This window comes from Eumetopias jubatus, unplaced genomic scaffold, assembly GCF_037043125.1.
Source record: "Eumetopias jubatus isolate StellerSeaLion01/CBP00866 unplaced genomic scaffold, mEumJub1_p1.0 scaffold_9, whole genome shotgun sequence".
NCBI lineage: Eukaryota > Metazoa > Chordata > Mammalia > Carnivora > Otariidae > Eumetopias > Eumetopias jubatus.
The window spans coordinates 87723504-87743508 of NW_028274815.1; the positions used below are offsets into that span (position 1 = coordinate 87723504).

The 20005-nt window shown below is 36.9% G+C and overlaps 1 protein-coding gene across 1 annotated transcript in view; it reads left to right on the forward strand.

Moving 5' to 3' along the window:
• Nucleotides 1-20005, forward strand: part of CCDC138 (coiled-coil domain containing 138) — a 147446-nt gene that overhangs the window by 32777 nt on the left and 94664 nt on the right. The window contains exons 8-10 of the mRNA XM_028091277.2: nucleotides 6052-6129; nucleotides 6443-6550; nucleotides 15763-15927. Coding sequence (XP_027947078.1) covers nucleotides 6052-6129; nucleotides 6443-6550; nucleotides 15763-15927 — 351 coding nt within the window. The remainder of the gene's footprint in view (nucleotides 1-6051; nucleotides 6130-6442; nucleotides 6551-15762; nucleotides 15928-20005) is intronic.

The window sequence follows — 20005 nt, forward strand, 5'->3', positions numbered from 1 at the left end:
CTCTCTCAAATAAATAAATAAAAAAATATTTTTTAGAAAAAGATTTTATATTTATGTGACAACACAAGCAGGGGGAGTGGCAGGCAGGAGAAAGAGAAGCAGGCTCCCCACTGAGCGGGGAGCCTGATGCAGGGCTTGATCTCAGGGTCCCAGGATGATGACCTGAGCTGAAGGCAGATGCTCACCCAACTGAGCCACCCAGGCTCCCTGGTCTTGCTTTTTTATCCAATCTGACACCTTATGTCTTTTGATTGGGACATTTAGCCCATTTACATTCAGAGTAACTACTGAAAGATTTGGATTTAGTTCTATTTTATTACCTATAAAGTCACCTGTTTCTGTATATTGTCTTGGTCCTTTCTGGTCTGTTACTTTTGGGCTCTCTCTTTGCTTCAAGGATCCCCTTTAATATTTCTTGCAGAGCTGGTTTAGTGATCACAAATTCTTTTAGTTTCTGTTTGTCCTGAAAGCTTTTTATCTCTTCTCTTTTGAATGACAGCCTTGCTAGTAAACTATTCTTGGCTGCATATTTTTCTCATTTAGCACCCTGAATATGTCTTGCCAGTCCTTTTTGGCTTGCCAGGTCTCTGTGGATAGGTCTGCTATCAATCTAATGTTTCTACCCTTGTAGGTTACTGACCTCTTGTCCTGAGCTGCTTTCAGGATTTTCTCTTTGTCTCTGAATTTGCAAGCTTCACTATTATTTTGAGGTGCTGACCTATTTTTCATGATTTTGAGGGGGGTTCTCTGTGCCTCCTGGACTTGATTGCCTGTTTCCTTTCCCAGATTAGGGTAGTTCTCAGGCATAATTTGCTCAAGTATATCTTCTTCCCCTTCCCCTTTCCTTTTTCTGTGATTTCAATTCTAATATTGTTTTGTGCTATGGTATCACTGATCTCTTGAATTCTCCCCTGGTGATCCAGTAGTTGTTTGTCCCTCTTTTTCTCAGCTTCTTTATTCTCCATCATTTTGTCTTCTATATTACTAATTCTCTCTTCTGAGTCATTCATCCTAGCAGTTAGAGCCTCCATTTTTTTTTAAAGATTTTATTTATTTATTTGTCAGAGACCGAGAGATAGAACAACAGTACAAGCAGGGGGAACAGCAGTCAGAGGGAGAAGCAGTCTCCCCTCTGAGCAAGGAACCCAATTTGGGGCTCGATCCCAGGATCCTGGGATCATGACCTGAGCTGAAGGCAGATGCTAACAGACTGAGCCATCCAGGTATCCCTAAAGACTCCATTTTTGATTACATCTCATTAATAGCCTTTTTGATTTCAACTTGTTTAGATTTTAGTTCTTTTATTTCTCCTGACAGGGATTTTCTCGTCTTTTCTATGCTTTTTTCAAGGTCAGCTAGTATATTTATAATCGTTATTCTGAACTCTAGTTCCAGTATCATATATCCATACTGATTAGGTCGCTGGCAGTCAGAACTTCCTCTTGTTCTTTTGAGTTGAGTTTTTCCGTCTTCTTATTTTGTCCAGAGAAGAATAGATGAATGAGAGAACAAAATACTAAAATGTTAACAGTGACCCCAGATAAATATACACTAAGCAAATGAGAATAGCCCCAGAACCGAAAAAACAAAAAAATTTAAGAAAAAATAAAAAATAAAAAAAATGAGAGAGAATATAATCAGACAGGTGAACAGAACAGGGCAATTCATTGGATCCTGTGTGTATTTTGGTCTGTTTGTTGGAAGACTAGATCCTGGAACACCTGGGTGTCTTAGTTGGTTAAGCATCTGCCTTTGGCTCAGGTCATGATCCCAGAGTCCTGGGATCAAGTCCCCCATCGGGCTCCTTGTTCAGCGAGGATCCTGCTGCTTCTCTGCTTGCTGCTCCCCCTGCTTGTCTTCTTTCTCTCCTTCTTTCCCTCTCTCTCCCTCTCTGACAAATAAATAAGTAAAGTCTTAAAAAAAAAAAAAACTAGGGCCCAAAATTGTAAAAAAAGGAAAACTTATGTATATACAAAAGTAAAATTAAATACAATGAAAGGATAGAATGTAACTGTAAAAATGAAAATTAAAAAAGACTTAAAGAGTTGATAAAATAAGAAATTGGTTGAAAAGGAAAGAGAAAAGAAATAGTAAATTTGGAAGACTAATCATGAGGAAAAAAACATGAATTCTATATACTGTTTTCTCTAGTGCTGGAGTTTTGCAGTTCTTTGTGGTTGGTAAAGTTGGTCTTAGTTGGATGTTCTTGCTGATCTTCTTGGGGAGGGGACTGTTGCACTGATTCTCAGGTGTCTTTGCCCCAGGAGGAACTGCACCACCCCATGGCAGGGGTCAGGCTATGTAATTGGTCCCAGATTGCTCTATATGGCTTTTGTTCCCTGAAGGCTTTCCACGCGGCTTTAGAGATTGAGAATGGCAATGGCGGCCTCCCAATCTCCAGCCCTGGAACTAAAAGCCTGTGCCCCACCCCGCCCCCACTCCTCATTGTGCCCTTGGGGAAAAGCAGTCAGTCATTCCTGTGTCCGTGGTCTCCATCTGAACTCTGTGCTCACCTAGCCCATGACTGAGCATTTCTATTCAGTCATGTGACCCTGCTTGGAGTCTCCAAAGCCTGCAGACTCCTGTGGTGCGCACCCGCACCGTTCCTTCCCAGGAGGGAGGGTTGTTTGACCGCGGTTTTGCCATTTGCTGGTTCCCTGCTCAGAAAGTGGTTGCCCATCCCTTCTGCGGTTTGTGTTTTACGGCAACACTGTTCTGAAAGCCCACTCCTGGGCTTGCTGATGGCAGCCGGCTTTCCTGCTCCAATGCCTGGGAACTCTCATGCACTCAGGTACCCCTGTTCTTTCCGTGACCCCTGGGATCTTGAGAGCACACTGTCCCACCTAGGATTCTTCCCTGCTTGGCCACCTGAGTACCTTTCAGGCAGGGACATCCCATACCAGAGCAGACTTCTAGAAGTTCTGATTTTTCGCTCTACTACTATATTACTTTCTGGTAGCCGGCTTTCTGTGGCTCCCTACTCTCATGGCTTATCTTCCAATATGTTGCTTAGGATTCAGTTCACACCTCCTACCTTGCAGAGAGTGCTTGCTTTTCTATTTGTAGAATTGCAGCAATTCTTTCTTAGAGCTCTGGTTCAGTTCACAGAAGTTCAGAATGGTTTGATAGCTCTCTAGCTGAATTCCTGGGACCAGACAAAACTATGGTCTCCTATTCCTCTCCCATCTTGGAGTGTCTGTCCTTACAACTTTCCTAATAACATTTTGTTTTCTCTAGCCTACTTTATTATAAGAACGTTGTGTATGATACATACAACATTAAAAAATATGTATTAATTGGCTGTTTATATTATCATTAAGGCTCCTTGTCAACAGTAAGCTACTAGTAATGTGTTTTGGGGAATCAAAAGTTCTTTGTGGATTTTTTATTACCCAGGGGTTGGTGACTATCACCCCTGCATGGTTCAAAGCTCAACTGTGTTTCAAAATTGGTAAATAAAAAGGTAACTTATTTCTGTGACTGACTGGCATGGTAATTTATGGTAGCATTGGATATAAATAAGTCTGCAATATTATTATAATAATAAAACAATTCCCACTAAGTCTTGCCATCCTGAGGAGTCAAGGATTAATATTCAGGATTCATCAGGCTAGAGAGTCCCTGTGAATACCGTAGGCTCTCATTTGAAAGGATCAGGGTTGCACCCTAGGAGGAGGCAAATTAGAGATATATGAAATCCTCCTCAAACTGAAATGTGGTCTTAACTGATATTAGTTCCTGTTTAGAATAAGGCGATCAGTCTCCATTTTGAGTATCTAGCAAAGGAAAGAATGAGCCCTCTCTGAAAGAAAATGTGTATAAAATTTATACATTTTCTTTGTCATTCTATACAAAATTAATCATTATATTAAAAGACAGAATCACATGGATCACTGAATTCTACTCATGAAACCAATATTGCACTGTATGTTAATTAACTAGAATTTAAATAAAAATTATAAAAAGACAGAATCATATAACTTAATATAAAGAGAACAAAAATGCCCCAGACAGTGTGAATATACCTGGCAGTGATCCAGATATTGGAGCTAGTAGGCAGTGATTTTAAAATAATGATTAATGTGTTCAAAAAAGTAGAAAAAAAGATTGAGAACTTCATTAGAGAAGCAAAATTTATAAAAAGGAATTAAAATGAAATTCTGAAACTAAAAAATACACGAATTGAATTTCAGAACTCCAGTGAATGGGTTTAATAGCAGATGAGATGCAGCAGAAGACAGGATTAATGAACTGGAAGATGATTTCCTAAAAGGTTTTGAGATAAAAACATTGAGTAGAGAAAGAATAAACAAATTTATGAAAGAGATACGTTTCGTTAAAATTTTTAACATGGGAGTTCAAAAAGAGATCATAGGGCAAAAACAAAATATTTGAAGAGAAATGGCCACGTATTATCCAAAACTTGTAAAAACAGTATGCCAACTTATAGATTCAAGAAACTATGTTAAGCCTAAACATGATAAATGTTAAGGAAAACCAAACATAGGAACATTGTTTTAAGACTGCTGAAAACATTAGATAAAGATAAAATTTTTAAAGTGATCAGAGAAAAATAAGACACTTTACTTTCAAAGAAGGAGCAGTAAGACTTATGACTATCTTTTAAGGAGGAAACATCATGTACCTTAAATATAAATAGAAAAAGTGAAAAAAACCCTCCTTCTTGTTGTATGAAGCCAGCATAACCTTGAAACTAAAAGTGTCAAGATTTTTATAAGAAAAGAAAAATTCAAATCAGTTGCATGAATATAGGTGCAAAAAATTTAAATATTAATAAATTGAATCTAGCAATACATAAAAATAATATAGCTAAGTGGATTTAGTACAGGAATTACAAAGTTTATCATTTGGAAGTTATGGTTTATCATTTGAAAATTATGGTTTATCATTTGAAAACATCTGATAAATGGAGAAAAATCATATTATTTCTATTGTTAATAAAATTCAGCACTAACTTATGATAGTAGTAATAAAAGAGAACTTAATTTTGATAAGGTATCTACAAAAATAACCCAACAACAAAATCATATTTAGGTTATTGTTTTCCCTCTGAAATCAGAAGAAAGAAGGGTGCTCACTCTTAACTGTTTCTCTTGAACTCTGTACTGAGAGTCCTAGTCAGTGCGATAGGGAAAAAAAATAGAAAATAAGGATTGGAAAGGAAGAAATAAGAATTATCTACTGATAACATGATTATGTAACTGTATATACAGGTATCCAAATGGATATACAGACAAGTTAGTAGAATAAAGCAAATGTAGGCAAATCCTTGGATGTAAGTTCAATATACAAAAATCAAGTGTATTTTTATATACCAGCTGTAATCAAATAGTGTTATTTATTGAAAGATCCCACAGATAATAGCATCAAAAAGCATTAGCTATCCAGGAATAAATTTAAAAGAAAGATGTATATAACACATACACTGAAAAGTACAAAACATTATTAAAAGAAAATAAATAAGACCTAAATAATTTGAAGGCTATGTTATGTTCATAGATATGAAGACTCAATATTTGTAAACATGTCAGTTCTTCCCAAATTTATATATTTAATCCAATTTCAATAATTCATTACACTGCATCCTTAATGATTTGTACACTTTCATGTACATACATAAAAAGTTCGATTAAAAGACATTTTCCATTAAAGCATATACTTGTAAGATCTCAGGAGACTTGCAAATTTTTTATAGACTGAAGTAAACTTAGATACTATTAGTACTTTAGGGACAAATGATTTTAGCTATGATTTTTTTTAATTAAATTTTTTATTTTTTTATTGAAGTATAATTGACGTACAATATCCTATTAGTTTCAGGTGTATATCATAGTGATTCACTATTTTTATACATTTCAAAATGATTTCCATGGTAAGTCTAATTACCATAAGCGATGATCTTCTTTAATTATGAATGCTACCTCTGTTTTGTTACATTGGTTATACAGACTAGATAAGGTCTTTACAAAATCTTTAGTATGAAATCAGCTTAAGTTTTATATTGAAATATTTAATGTTTTCTGATTTTAGTTAAATGAAGTAAGTGAAGAAAACAAGAAGATGGAGATTCAGGCTAAGAGAGTTCAAGCTCGTTTAGATAATTTACAGGTAAGTTGTCTGCTCTTTTGACACAAGGGATTTTTTTTTTTAAAGATTTTATTTATTTATTTGACAGAGAGAACACGAGAGAGGGAACACAAGCAGAGGGAGTGGGAGAGGGAGAAGCAGGCCTCCCGCTGAGCAGGGAGCCTGATGTAGGACTGGATCCCAGGACCCTGGGATCATGACCTGAGCTGAAGGCAGATGCCTAATGACTGAGCCACCCAGGCACCATGACACAAGTGAATTTTAAATGATTGCCTTTGGATTTTCCCACCTTTAATGCAATTGTATTTTAATTCATGGATATGTACTGTTGCAGAGGAAGTATGAGTTTATGACAATACAGAGATTGAAAGGAAATTCGCATGCTGCTAATGAAATGAAAAGTTTAAAACAGGATAAAGTACCAGTCTCAAAAACTCACAAGGTATGATATGATTGAAAATTTCTCCAATAGAAAATAAAGACATTTTTTCTTTGTTCTTGAATCTGTTTTTGGCAAATGTCATTTTGGTATGAAAGTATTCACTATAATAATTCCTTTACAGAGAAATATCTGTATAATATTTCTAATATGCTTTTATTTACAAAAGCAAAACAAAATATTTCAGCAGTGTTTCAGGCACAGACCTTAAGCTTAATAAGAGCTTTATTATTCATTGTGTTTTAAGATTCCACAAGCTTTCAGTGTTTTCTGTCAAGACTGCAATCCATGCCTGAAAGGGCTTTATTTATTTATTTTTTCCTAAGGAATTTTTTACTTTGAGGTGTAAATTACATACAGTAATGTAATGCAGAGATCGTTAAGTATATAGCTTAGTAGTTTTGACAAATGCCTATACTCATGTAACCTGCAACTAGATATAGAACATTTCCATCATCCTAGAAAGTTCCCTTATGTCCCTTCTCAGTTCGTCCCTGCAAGAAGTAGCTGTTAATCTGATTTCTATCACCATGAATTAATTTTGCCTATTTTAGAACTTCAGTCAGTGGGGTTGTATAGTATGCTCTCATCTGGGTAAGGCTTATTTTGCTTATCATAACATTGAGTGTATCAATAGTTTGTTCCTCTGTATTGTATTGCTCAGTAGTATTCTACTGTATGAATATATCACAATTTGTTTATCCATTCTTCTTTTAATAGACACTTGGGCGATTTCTACTTTTTGTCTATTATGAATAAAGCTGCTAAGAATGTTTGTGTACAAGGCTTTTAGTGGACAGATGTTTTCATTCCCCTTGGAAATACAAGCAAGACTGGAATTTCTGGGTCATAGATATTTGACTTTTTGTGAAACTGCCAGTTTTCCGAAGCAGTTATACCATTTTATACTCCTACTAGCAAGGTTTGAATGTTGTGGTTACTCCAGACTATGCCAGCATTTGGGGTTTTCACACTTTTTCATTTTGACCTTTTCAGTGGGTGGCTAGTGATATTTCACTGTGGGCTGTTAATAATTTTGATAAATCCTCTCGTTCTTTTCATAAAGTGGGAATACAACATCATTTAAAGATAGCTGTGGAGGAATCTCAGTTACAAAATCAGAAGCCACCAATGGGCAGTGTGAATCTGAAGGTGTTAACTGTCTGGCTGGCCTGTGATGAAGATATCATGGATCAGCAGGACCAAATTCAACAAAAGATTGCTGTGCAGAGAATATGCAGGGAATAATCTCAGTCTTTTGGTATCGATTGAGACCTGATTCGTGATCAAGTATGTGGTCTATTCTGGAGAAAGTTCCGTGTGTGCTTGAGAAGAATGAGTATTCTGTTGTTTTAGGGTGGAATGTTCTGTATATATCTATGAGGTCCATTTGGTCCAGTGTGTCATTCAAAGCTCTTGTTTCTTTGTTGATTTTCTGCTTAGATGATCTGTCTGTTGCTGAGAGTGGAGTATTGAGGTCTCCTACAATTAACTTATTGTTATCAATATGACTCTTTATTTTGGTTAACAGGTGGCTTATGTAGATGGCTGCTCCCAGGTTGGGGGTGTAGATATTTACAATTGTTAGATCTTCTTGTTGGATAGACCCTTTAAGAATGATATAGTGTCCTTCTGTGTCTCTAACCACATCCTTTAGCTTAAAATCTAATTTGTCTGATAAAAGAATTGCTACCCCAGCTTTCTTTTGAGGTTCATTGGCATGGAAGATGGATTGCCATTCCTTCACTTTGAGTCTGGATGTATCTTTAGGTTCAGAATGAGTCTCTTGTAGACAGCATATGGTTGGATCCTGTCTTTTAATCCAATCTGCAACCCTGTTCCATTTTATGGGAGCATTTAGGCCGTTCGCGTTGAGAGTGATTATTGAAAGATATGAATTTATTGTCATCCTGTTGCCTGTGAAGTCCTTGTTTCTATAGATTGCCTCTGTAAATTTCTGTGCTATATCACTCTTGGGGTCTTTCTCCTTTTATAGAACCCCCCCCTTAATATTTCTTGCAGGGCCAGCTTAGTGATTCTTTCAGTTTCTGCCGGTCTTGGGACCTCTACATCTCTCCATCCATTCTAAATGACAGCTTTGCCTGATAAAGTATTCTTGGCTGCATGTTCTTCTCGTTTAGTACCCTGAATATGTCTTGCCAGGCCTTTCTGGCTTGCCAGGTCTCTGTGGATAGGTCTGACGTTATTCTGATGTTTCTCCCTCTGTACGTAAGGAATCTCTTCCCCCTAACTGCCCTTAAGATGATTTCCTTGGTTCTAAGATTTGCGAGTTTTACTCTTACATGCCAGGGTGTTGGCCTGTTTTCCTTGATCTTGGGAGGAGTCCTCTCTGCCTCTAGGACACGAATGTTTGTTTCATTCCCCAGATTAGGGAAGTTCTCTGCTATGATTTGCCCAAATATATCTTCTAGTCCTTTCTTTCTCCACCCCCTGAGGGATCCCAAAAATTCTGACATTGGAACATTTCATGATGTCACTTATTTCTCTGATTCTATTTTCATGGATTCTGAGTTATTTTTCCCTGGCCTCCTCTTTTTCCTTCTTGTCTGTTAATTGGTCTTCTAGATCACTAATCTGTTCTTCTGCCTCACTTACCATAGCGGTTAGATTGGATCTTGATAGCATTTTTAAATTCTGCCAATTCAGCTTTCATTTCTGCCCTTAGAGACTCTTATGTTGCCATTAATTGATTTCTCCATTCTAGCTATTGTCTTCACAATTGCTAGCCTGAATTCCATCTCCAACATCTTGGTTATATCTGTATCCATTTGTAAATCTGTGGCATAAATCATAATCTCTGAGTCTTTCCTATTTTGGGGTTCCTCCTCCTAGTCATTCTGTTGATGGGTGGTTGAGGGAATGTATAGAGTCCAAATTATTGACCATAACCCAAGCAAAATGCACCTGTTTTATAGGGACGTTAGGGTTGCTGGCCTCTTGTTCGCCCAGCCTGCCTTCTGAGGGAGGGGCCTGCCGCGCTGTTACTCAGGGATCCCTGTTTGGGCAGAGTTGCCCTGCCCCCTGTGGTGGGGGATGGGCTCAGTGAAAACCAGTTTTTTGGGGGCTTTTGTTCTCTGGTGGCTTCCTTGGTGGCTTTCCGCATCTCTTCTGAGAGTCAGACCAGAAGAGATCGTTTCCAACCCTCTGCCTCAGAACGGAGAGATCATAGTCTGTTCTTCAGTGAGCTCTCCAGGCCACACTATCTCTGTTTCTGTCTGTGCTGCTTTAAACTTCAGGTGCTGGGTTGTGTGCCCCTCAGCAGCGCTCCCAGTCCTCGCTTCAGATTGGGGCATGTCTCTGCCCTTTGTGCTTCTAAAACCGCTAGCTGCCCCCAGTTCGCATGTGGGACCCCACTGGTTTCAGTCCAGGGGGCTCCCTAAAGTCCTTTCCCCGCCGCTACCGATCTGTGAGTCTGTGCCCTGTCCCCAACGTGGGAGGCTATCGCTCACCAGCGGTGTAGGATCCCGACAGCTCGGCTCCCTCCCCCATCCGTTTATCCTCTGATATCTTCCCGCAGAATCACAACTCCCCGCTTCATACCTTGAAACCACACACCTGCGATATTCTGTTTATAGAGATCCAGATCTATCTTTGTTCATCTCAGGCTGATTTCGTGGGTGTTCAGGTGGTCCGGTAGATATCCAGCTCAATTCCAGGGACTGGTTGGAATAGGGTCCCCTACTCCTCAGACCATAAAAGACCATAATGCTTTTAAACTGGAACTCAATCACAAGAAAAAAATTGGCAGAAATTCAAACACTTGGAAGCTAAAGACCACTCTGCTCAAGAATGTTTGGGTCAACCAGGAAATCAAAGAAGAACTTAAACAATTCATGGAAACCAGTGAGAATGAAAGCACATCAGTCCAAAACCTATGGGATATTGCAAAGGCAGGTCCTAAGGGGGAAATACATAGCCATCCAAGCCTCACTCAAAAAAATAGAAAAATTCCAAATTCACCAACTAACTCTACACCTTAAAGAACTAGAGAAAAAGCAACAAACGATGCCTGAGCCATGCATTAGAAGAGAAATAATTAAGATTAGAGCAGAGATCAATGAATTAGAAACCAGAAACACAGTAGATCATATCAACGAAACTGGAAGCTGGTTCTTTGAAAGAATTAATAAGGTCAATAAACCACTGGCCAGACTTACCCAAAAGAAAAGAGAAAGGACCCAAATTAATAAAATTATGAATGAAAGGGGAGATACCATGACTAACACCAAGGAAATAGAAACAATTAATAGAAATTATTATCAACAACTATATGCCAATAAATTAAGCAACCTGGGAGATATGGATGCCTTCCTGGAAATCTATAATAAACTCCCAAAACTGATACAATAAGAAATTAACAACCTGAATAGGCCGGTAACGAGTAACAAGATTGAAGCAGTGATCAAAAACCTCCCAAGAAACAAGAGTCCAGGGCCTGATGGATTCCCTGGGGAATTCTACCAAACATTCAAAGAAGAAATAATACCTATTCTACTGAAGCTGTTTCAAAAAATAGAAACAGAAGGAAAGCTTCCAGACTCATTCTGTGAGGCCAGCATTATCTTAATCCCCAAACCAGGCAAAGACCCCAACAAAAAGAATTTCAGACTGATATCCCTGATGAATATGGATTCCAAAATGCTCAACAAAATCCTAGCTAATAGGATCCAACAATACATTAAAAGGATCATCCACCACAACCAAATGGGTTTTTTCCCCGGGATGCAAGGGTGGTTCAACATTCGCAAATCAATCAGTGTGATAGAGTACATTAATAAGAGGAGAGAGAAGAACCATATGGTCCTCTCAATTGATGCAGACAAAGCATTTGACAAAATACAGCATCCTTTCCTGATTAAAACTCTTCAGAGTATAGGGATAGAGGGAACATTCCTCCAGTTCACAAAATCCATCTATGAAAAACCCACAGCAACTATCATCCTCAGTGGGGAAAAGCTTTTCCCTTAAGATCAGGAACATGACAAGGATGCCCACTCTTGCCATTGTTGTTCAACATAGTACTAATAGTCCTAGCAACAGCAATCAGAAAACAAAAAGAAATAAAAGGTATTCAAATTGGCAAAGAAGAAGTCAAACTCTCTCTCTTCACAGATGGCATGATACTTTATGTGGAAAATCCAAAAGACTCCACCCCCAAATTACTAGAACTCATACAGCAATTCAGTTATGTGGCAGGATACAAAATCAATGTGCAGAAATCAGTTGCTTTCTTATACACTAACAATGCAACTGTAGAAAGAGAAATTAGAGAAACGATTCCATTTACTATAGCACCAAAAACCATAAGATAACCTCGGAATGAACGTAACCAAAGAGGTAAAGGATCTATACTCTAGGAACTACAGAACACTCATGAAAGAAATTGAAGAAGACACAAAGAGATGGAAAAACATTCCATGCTCATGGATTGGAAGAATAAACATTGTTAAAATGTCTGTGCTACCGAGAGCAATCTATACCTTCAACACCATCCCGATCCAAATTCCAATGACATTTTTCAAAGTGCTGGAACAAACGATTCTAAAATTTGTATGGAATCAGAAAACACCCCAAATCGCCAAGGAAATGTTGAAAAAGAAAAACAAAGCTGGGGGCATCACATTGCCCAATTTCAAGCTATATTACAAAGCGGTGATCACCAACACAGCATGGTACTGGCACATAAAGAGACATATAGACCAATGGAACAGAATAGAGAGCCCAGACATGGACCCTCAACTCTATGGTCAAATAATCTTTGACAAAGCAGGAAAAAACATGCAAGGGAAGAAAAACAGTCCCTTCAATAAATGGTGCTGGGAAAGTTGGACAGCTATATACAGAAGAAAGAAACTCGACCATTCTCTAACACCATGAACAAAATGGATGAAAGACCTCAATGTGAGACAGGAATCCATCAAAATCCTAGAAGAGAACATGGGCAGTAACCTCTTTGACATTGGCCACAGCAACTTCTTTTAAGATACATCTCCAAAAGCAAGTGAAACAAAAGCAAAAATGAATTTTTGGGACTTCATCAAGATAAAAAGCTTCTGCACAGCAAAGGAAACAGTCAATAAAACAAAGAGGCAACCCACAGAACGGGAGAAGATATTTGCAAATGACCCTACAGATAAAGGGCTGGTATCCAAGATCTATAAAGAAATTCTCAAACTCACCACCCAAAAAAACAAGTCAAAAAATGGGTTTTCTATTTAAAAGAATACATTAAAATTACTCCTGTGCAGAACAGTCCTAAAATTTGTATGGAACCAGAAAACCTGAATGGCCAAAGGAATGTGGAAAAAGAAAACCAAAGCTGGAGGCATCACAATTCCAGACTTCAAGCTGTATTACAAAGGTGTAATCATCAAGACAGTATGGTACTGGCATAAAAACAGAGACATAGATCAGTGGAACAGAATAGAGAACCCAGAAATGGACCCTCAACTCTATGGTCAGCAAATCATCACAAAGCAGGAAAGAATATCCAGTGGAGAAAAGACAGTCTCTTCAACAAATGGTCTTGGGAAAATTGGACAGCCACTTGCAGAAGAATGAAACTGCCCCACTTTCTTACACCATACACAAAAATAAACTCAAAATGGATGAAAGACCTAAATGTGAGATAGGAATCCATCAAAATCCTAGAGGAGAACACAGGCAGTAACCTCTTCGACCTTTGCTGCAGCAACTTCTTGCTACACACGTCTCCAAAGGCAAGAGAATGAAAATAAAAAATGAGCTATTGGGACTTTATCAAGATAAAAAGCTTCTCCACAGCAAAGGAAACAGTCAACAAAACTAAAAGTCAGTCTACGGAATGGGAGAAGATATTTGCAAATGGCATATCAGATAAAGGGCTGGTGTCTAAAATCTATAAAGAACTTATGAATTTCAACACCCAAAACACAAATAATCCAGTCAAGAAATGGACAGAAGAGGGGCGCCTGGGTGGCTCAGTCATTAAGCGTCTGCTTTCAGCTCAGGTCATGATCCCAGGGTCCTGGGATTGAGCCCCGCATCAGGCTCCCTGCTCTGCGGGAAGCCTGCTTCTCTCTCTCCCACTCCCCCTGCTTGTGTTCCCTCTCTCGCTGTGTCTCTCTCTGTCAAATAAATAAAATCTTAAAAAAAAAAAAGAAATGGGCAGAAGACATGAACTGATATTTCTCCAAAGATGACATAGAAATGGCCATCGGACACATGAAAAATGGCTCAACATTACTCGGCATCAGGGAAATACAAATCAAAACCACAATGAAATTCAACCTCACGCCAATCACGATGGCTAAAATGGACAAGTCAGGAAACAACGGATGTTGGTGAGGATGCAGAGAAAGGGGAACCCTCTTGCACTATTGGTGGGAATGCAAGCTGGTGCAGCCACTCTGGAAAACAGTATGGAGGTTCCTCATAAAGTTAAAAATAGAGCTACCCTATGACCCAGCAGTTGCACTGTTAGGTATTTATCTAAAGGATGAAAAATTAGTGATATCATGCTCCCCAATGTTTATAGCAGCAATGTCCACAAAGCCAAACTAGGGAAAGAGTCTAGATGTCCATCAATAGATGAACGGATAAAGAAGATGTGGTATATATGGTGTGCGTGTATATATGTATATACACACAATGGAGTATTACTCAGACATCAAAAAGAATGAAATCTTGCCTTGTGCAATTACATGGATGGAACTAGAGGGTAGTATGCTAAGCAAAATAAGTCAAGTCGGAGGAAGACAAACACCGTACACTTTCACTCATAGGTGGAATTTAAGAGACAAAACAGATAAACATAGGCGAAGGGAAGGAAAGTAAAATAAGAAAACAGAGGGAGGCAAACCATAAAAGACTCGTAAGTATAGAGAACAAACTGAGGGTTGCTGGAGAGGAGGTGGGTGGTGGGTTGGGGTGACTGGGTGATAGGCATTAAAGGAGGGCACTTGAAGTAACTGGGTGTTTACAGCTAGGTCATGTAAACAACTGATGAATCCCTGAATTCTACCTCTGAAACTAATAATATAGTATATATTCATTAAATTGAAGTTAAATTATAAATTTAAAAAATTATCCTTTGTTCAGAATAATGCAACTGTGTTTTTAATCATTTGATTGTGATTTTGTGGATTGCTGTCTGCCTAATGTTACCTTTTGTTTATTTGCTTTTATAGTTCTGTCTTCAGATTTCTTAGAAACTAAGTCTAGCATAGTTCCCGGTTTAAGATAGATGTGTGATAAATGTAGAATGAAATTGACTAAAAGTTATTTGAAGGAATACTAAAATCAGTGTAATTGAATTTATACATTTTTATGGCATTTTTTCTTATTCTTCACCTCCCATTTTTTGATAGACTGTGAGAACAGGATTTCTGGGAAAAGTTTCATATTCTGTTTATAGAATGTTATAAAGAAAAAGAAAGAAAAACTTTTTTTGGGAAGAAGAAAATACGAAGTTCCATGGTAGAAATTGTTTAACTTTCTAAACCTTTAAACTTGTTAAAATCTTTTAGTTATGGTGGTTTATGCTCCTGAGTTAAGGCCAATTTTACTTTTCTATGTAATCAAACTTGGATAAAAAATTTTTATGAAAAAAAATTTTTTTTTGGTAATAAGGCTCAGTTTTTTGAATTTCCTCTTTTTTTTTTTAATTTTATTTTTTTGTTAGGTAGAGCACAAGCAGGGGGTGTGGCAGACAGAGGGAGAAGCAGGCTCTCCGCTGAGCAGGGAGCCCAGTGTGGGGCTTGATCCCAAGACCCTGGGGATCATGACCTGAGCTGAAGGCAGACGCTTAATGGACTCAGCCACCCAAGCATCCCTCAGTTTCCTTTTTTTTTTTTTTTTTTTAAGTAGCCTCCACGCTCTGGATGGAGTGCAGTGTGGGGCTTGAACTCACGAATCTGAGGATCAAGACCTGAGATGATACCAAGAGTCGGATGCCTAACCGACTGAGCCACCCAGTCATTCCTCAATTTCCTTCTTAAGATGGGTTTTCTCTCCTTCTCTTAGCCATCATTTAACATGTTTCTTATGTTAATTGGTGATGTTTGACTTAAAATTTCCTTTGGGGAAGCTTTTTCATTTGTACATATTTTAGTGACCTTTAGGTAAATTATTCTATAATCCCCCAATTTAAAGCTTGCTCTTGAAATTTTATGAGACTGTGAATGGAAATAAATGATTTAATTTTTTATCTATAGGTACCACTTAATACACAAGTATATGAACTTTTAACTGTCTTCATGGACTGGATTTCAGATCATCACCTTAGTAAAATAAAAAGTGAAGAATCTGGAATGCATGGTGAAAAGCCGCTACTCAAATTTGCTTCTCATAGAAATGATATTCAGGGGAAGTGTATAAAGGTTTGTTTTTTGGTTTGATATATATGACTCATGAAGGTTAAAACTGGGAAGCCTGTGGTATGTGTTACAAGAGAAAAAAAGATTGAAACTATTTTTGATAGAAAATTGACCATACCAGTAGTTCTAAAAAGATTCATTCCCGACTTAATTAAAATTAATTCATACTTTTACTTTTCTTAACATATGGGAATTTCTTTTTAAAAATAGAGACTACAAATTAAGAACTTACTCTAAAAATGGCAAAATTTTATACTAGTTACGTAAATGATCAGTGATATGAATAAGTCCTGAAAACACATCATTTTGGATTCAAATTCCACTAAAATAATTTTTTTTGTCATGAAGGGATAAAAAGTCTATTTGTAAGGGGCTTCTCATTAACAAAAATAAGTGACCATTTTCTTAAGTTACAGACGTTAATTTGGATATTGGTATTCATGATTTCTAGTTAGTATATGTGGTCATTAGAGGTTGACAATTATATTCTATAAGAAATATATTTAAAACTTTGAAGAGTAGACATTTAAAGTTGTTTGGTTTAATGTTTTCAGAAGTAATTTCATAATTGTTGAATATTGGCCAGGGTTCCATTTTAGAAAATTATTTCCAGTTTTCATCCTTACCTAAAATATTTCTTCTAAATGCCTTTTCTGCTTGGCAGAATAATGGCCTTCCAGATTTTCATATCCTAATGCCCATATGTTATGTTCCATGGTAGAAGTGACCTTCCACTAGAGATTGACCGGGATTGTCTGGGTAGGCCCAGTAATCCTGTGAGCTTTTAACCAGACAGAGGAGCAGAAAAGCAGGTCAGAGACTCAGCCCATGCTTGCTGGCTTTGAAGATGGAGAAAAAGGTCCATAAGCCAAGTCATGCTTCTAGAAATTACTTTAGTTTTAGTTATATTTAAGTCTTTGCTTCATTTTAGTTTTCAGTTTTTTTGTCTCTGGTACAGGGTAAGGGTCTAACTTCATTTTTCACATGTGGATATGCCGGTTTTCCCAGCACCATTTTTTGAAGAGACCATCTTTTTCCCCATTGAGCTATAACTGGCACCCTTGACAAACATCATTTCACCATGTATGTGACATCTTATTTCTGAGCTTTCTATCCCATTGGTCTATATACCTCTCTTTATGCGAATACCATAATATTTTAAATATGGTAGCTTTGTAACAAGTTTGAAATCAGGAAGTGTGAGACTTTCAACTTTGTTCGTTTTCAAGATTTTTTTTTTTTTTGGTCCATTCACTGTGCCTGTAGAGTCCATAGTAGTATTCTATGTTATATAAAAGTTTTACATTTTTATGTAGTTAAACTCATATCCTTTTATTTCTACCACTGCATCAGTGTTAAAATAGACTTCTCTTGCCCCAACATTTGGAAATCTTTAACTTTGTATTTTTTGTTTCCAGGCTTTTTATTTTTTCATGGTTAACTTCAAAATATTTAATTCATCTATGATATATTTTGATGTAAATAATACAGTAGAGATACACTTTCATTTTTTAAATGGTAAACAAGTTGTCCTTGTGGAGTAACTCCTATTTTATCCATTGATTTGAAATGTATGTGAAATATATATTGTATATGAAATGTATTTATGAGGTGGGGTCTATTTTTATAGTCACTACTCTGTTCCATTGATCTGTATGTTCCTGTAATACTACTGCAGTGTTCTGATTAATTCAGACTTTAATATATGATTATACACAGCCAGGAATTTTCTGTTACTCTTACAAGAAGTTTTTAATTGTCTAAAATACTCATTTTAATATAATTTTTAAAGGCTTTTTATGTTTTATTGTTACTACACTTAATTTCTGGATTGATTAAGAATTGATATCTTTATAATAAGTTTTCCCATCCTTCCTTTTATATAATTAGTTTTTTATGTTCTTAAATGAAGTTTTTAATTTTATGCATGTGTATTTTGCATGTTTCCTTTTTCATTTATTTTACAGTTTTGGAAATTTTTTTGGTATTATGAATATGATTTTTTTCCATTCTCTAAAATTGGATATTTGATAGTATTTGGAAGATTTTTATATTTTTAGCAACTGGACAGAAATCATTAGTGTTCTGATAGTTAAAAAAAAATGTTTTTCTTGTGTTTTCTAGTTAAGTGATCACATTATTTAGAATTAATGAAAATATTGTCTGCTGAAATGTTAAATATTTTATTCCATTTCTCATCAATTTTGCAAGTTGATCTATATAAAAGACAGGATTTTTCTGTTTGCTTTACATAGTCCTTCCAGAATAAGGTAAATAATAGAGGTGATAGTAGATAGCATCCCTGTCTTGACCTGCCTCTAATAGCTCCACTTTTGAAGGGTTTCACAATAAAATATGATTGGTTTTTTATAAATCAGGGTTTTTTCTTATACAAAATTAGACTCTAGGTAATAGTTCTCTATGTTCCTTTCTTTTTTTTTTTAAGATCTTATTTATTTATTTGACTGAGAGAGACACAGCGAGAGAGGGAACACAAGCAGGGGGAGTGAGAGAGGGAGAAGCAGGCTTCCCCCTGAGTAGGGAGCCCGATGTGGGGCTCGATCCCAGGACCCTGGGATCATGACCTGAGCTGAAGGCAGACGCTTAACGACTGAGCCACCCAGGCGCCCCTGTTCCTTTCGTTTTTTTCCTCTTTGTACTAAGCTGGAAGATTCTCAGAGACAGGGGATATTATCTTAACTCCCTCTCCATGACCTCAGTTTTCCTTTGTAGGTTTTAGGAGCTCAAATAACTTTTCTGTGAATTGAACATTTAGGGGGGGTTTTGAAAATTCTTTTTTGTGTATAGAAAATTCTTTTTTGTGTTAAAATAGATTATATAGATGCTCATATTTTTAAAGTATAACTAACATACAATGTTATTAGTTTTAGGTGTGCAGCATATTGACCAAACAGTTCTATACATTACTCAGGCTCACCATTTAGCGTAGTCACCCTCTGTCACCATATTTTATTACAATATTATTGACTATATTCCCTAAACTGTGTTTTCATCTCTGTGACTTACTTATTTTCTAAGTGAAAGTTTATACTACTTAATCACTTTTATTTATTTCACCCATTCCCCAACCCGCCTCCTTTCTGGCAATCACCAGTTTGTTGTCTGTATATAAGTGTCTGTCCATTCGTTCATTCGTTTATTCCTTTATTAGTTTATTTTTTGGATTCCACATACAAATGAAATCATAAAAAAGAAATGGACACCTCAGGGTCCATCCATGTTGCTGCAAATAACAAGATCTCATTCTTTTTTTTGGCTGGGTAATATTCCATTGTATATTAACATAACCATATGTTGTTCTTTATTCATTCCTCTATCGATGGGCACTTGGGTTTCTTCCATATGTTGGCTATGATAGATAATGCTGCAGTAAACACAGGGTGCACCTATCTTTTGAGTGTATGCTTTATTTTCTTTGGGAAACACCTAGTAGTGGAATTATTGGATCATATGGTAATTCTATTTTTGAGTTTTTGAGGAACCTCCATACTGTTTTCCATAGTGACTGTACATCCCTGTCAACAGTATATGAAGTTTCCCTCTTCTTCACACCTTGCCAACACTTATTTCTTGTCTTTGATAATAGCCATCCTAACAGGTATGAGGTTATTACCTCATTGTGGTTTTAATTTGCATTTCCCTGATGATTAATGAAGTAGAGCATTTTTTCATCAGTTGGCCTGTTGTCTTCTGTTGGCCATCAGTATGTCTTCTTTGGAAAAATATCTCTTGAAGTTCACTTCCCATTTTAATCAGATTATTTGGGTTTTTTTGGTGTTGGGTTATGTAAGTTCTACGTATATTGTGGATATTAACCCTTTATCAGATATATCATTTAAACATATCTTCTTCCTTTCATTAGGTTGCCTTTTGTTTTGTGGATGGTTTCCTTTGTTATACAAAAGCTTTTTATTTTGGCGTCGTCCCAATAGTTTATTTTTGCTTTTGCTGCCCTTGCCTGAGGAGACATATCTAGAAAAATGTTGCTAAGACTGATGTCCAAGGGAGTATTGCCATTGTTTTCTTCTAGGAATTTTATGATTTCAGGTCTTCAATTTCA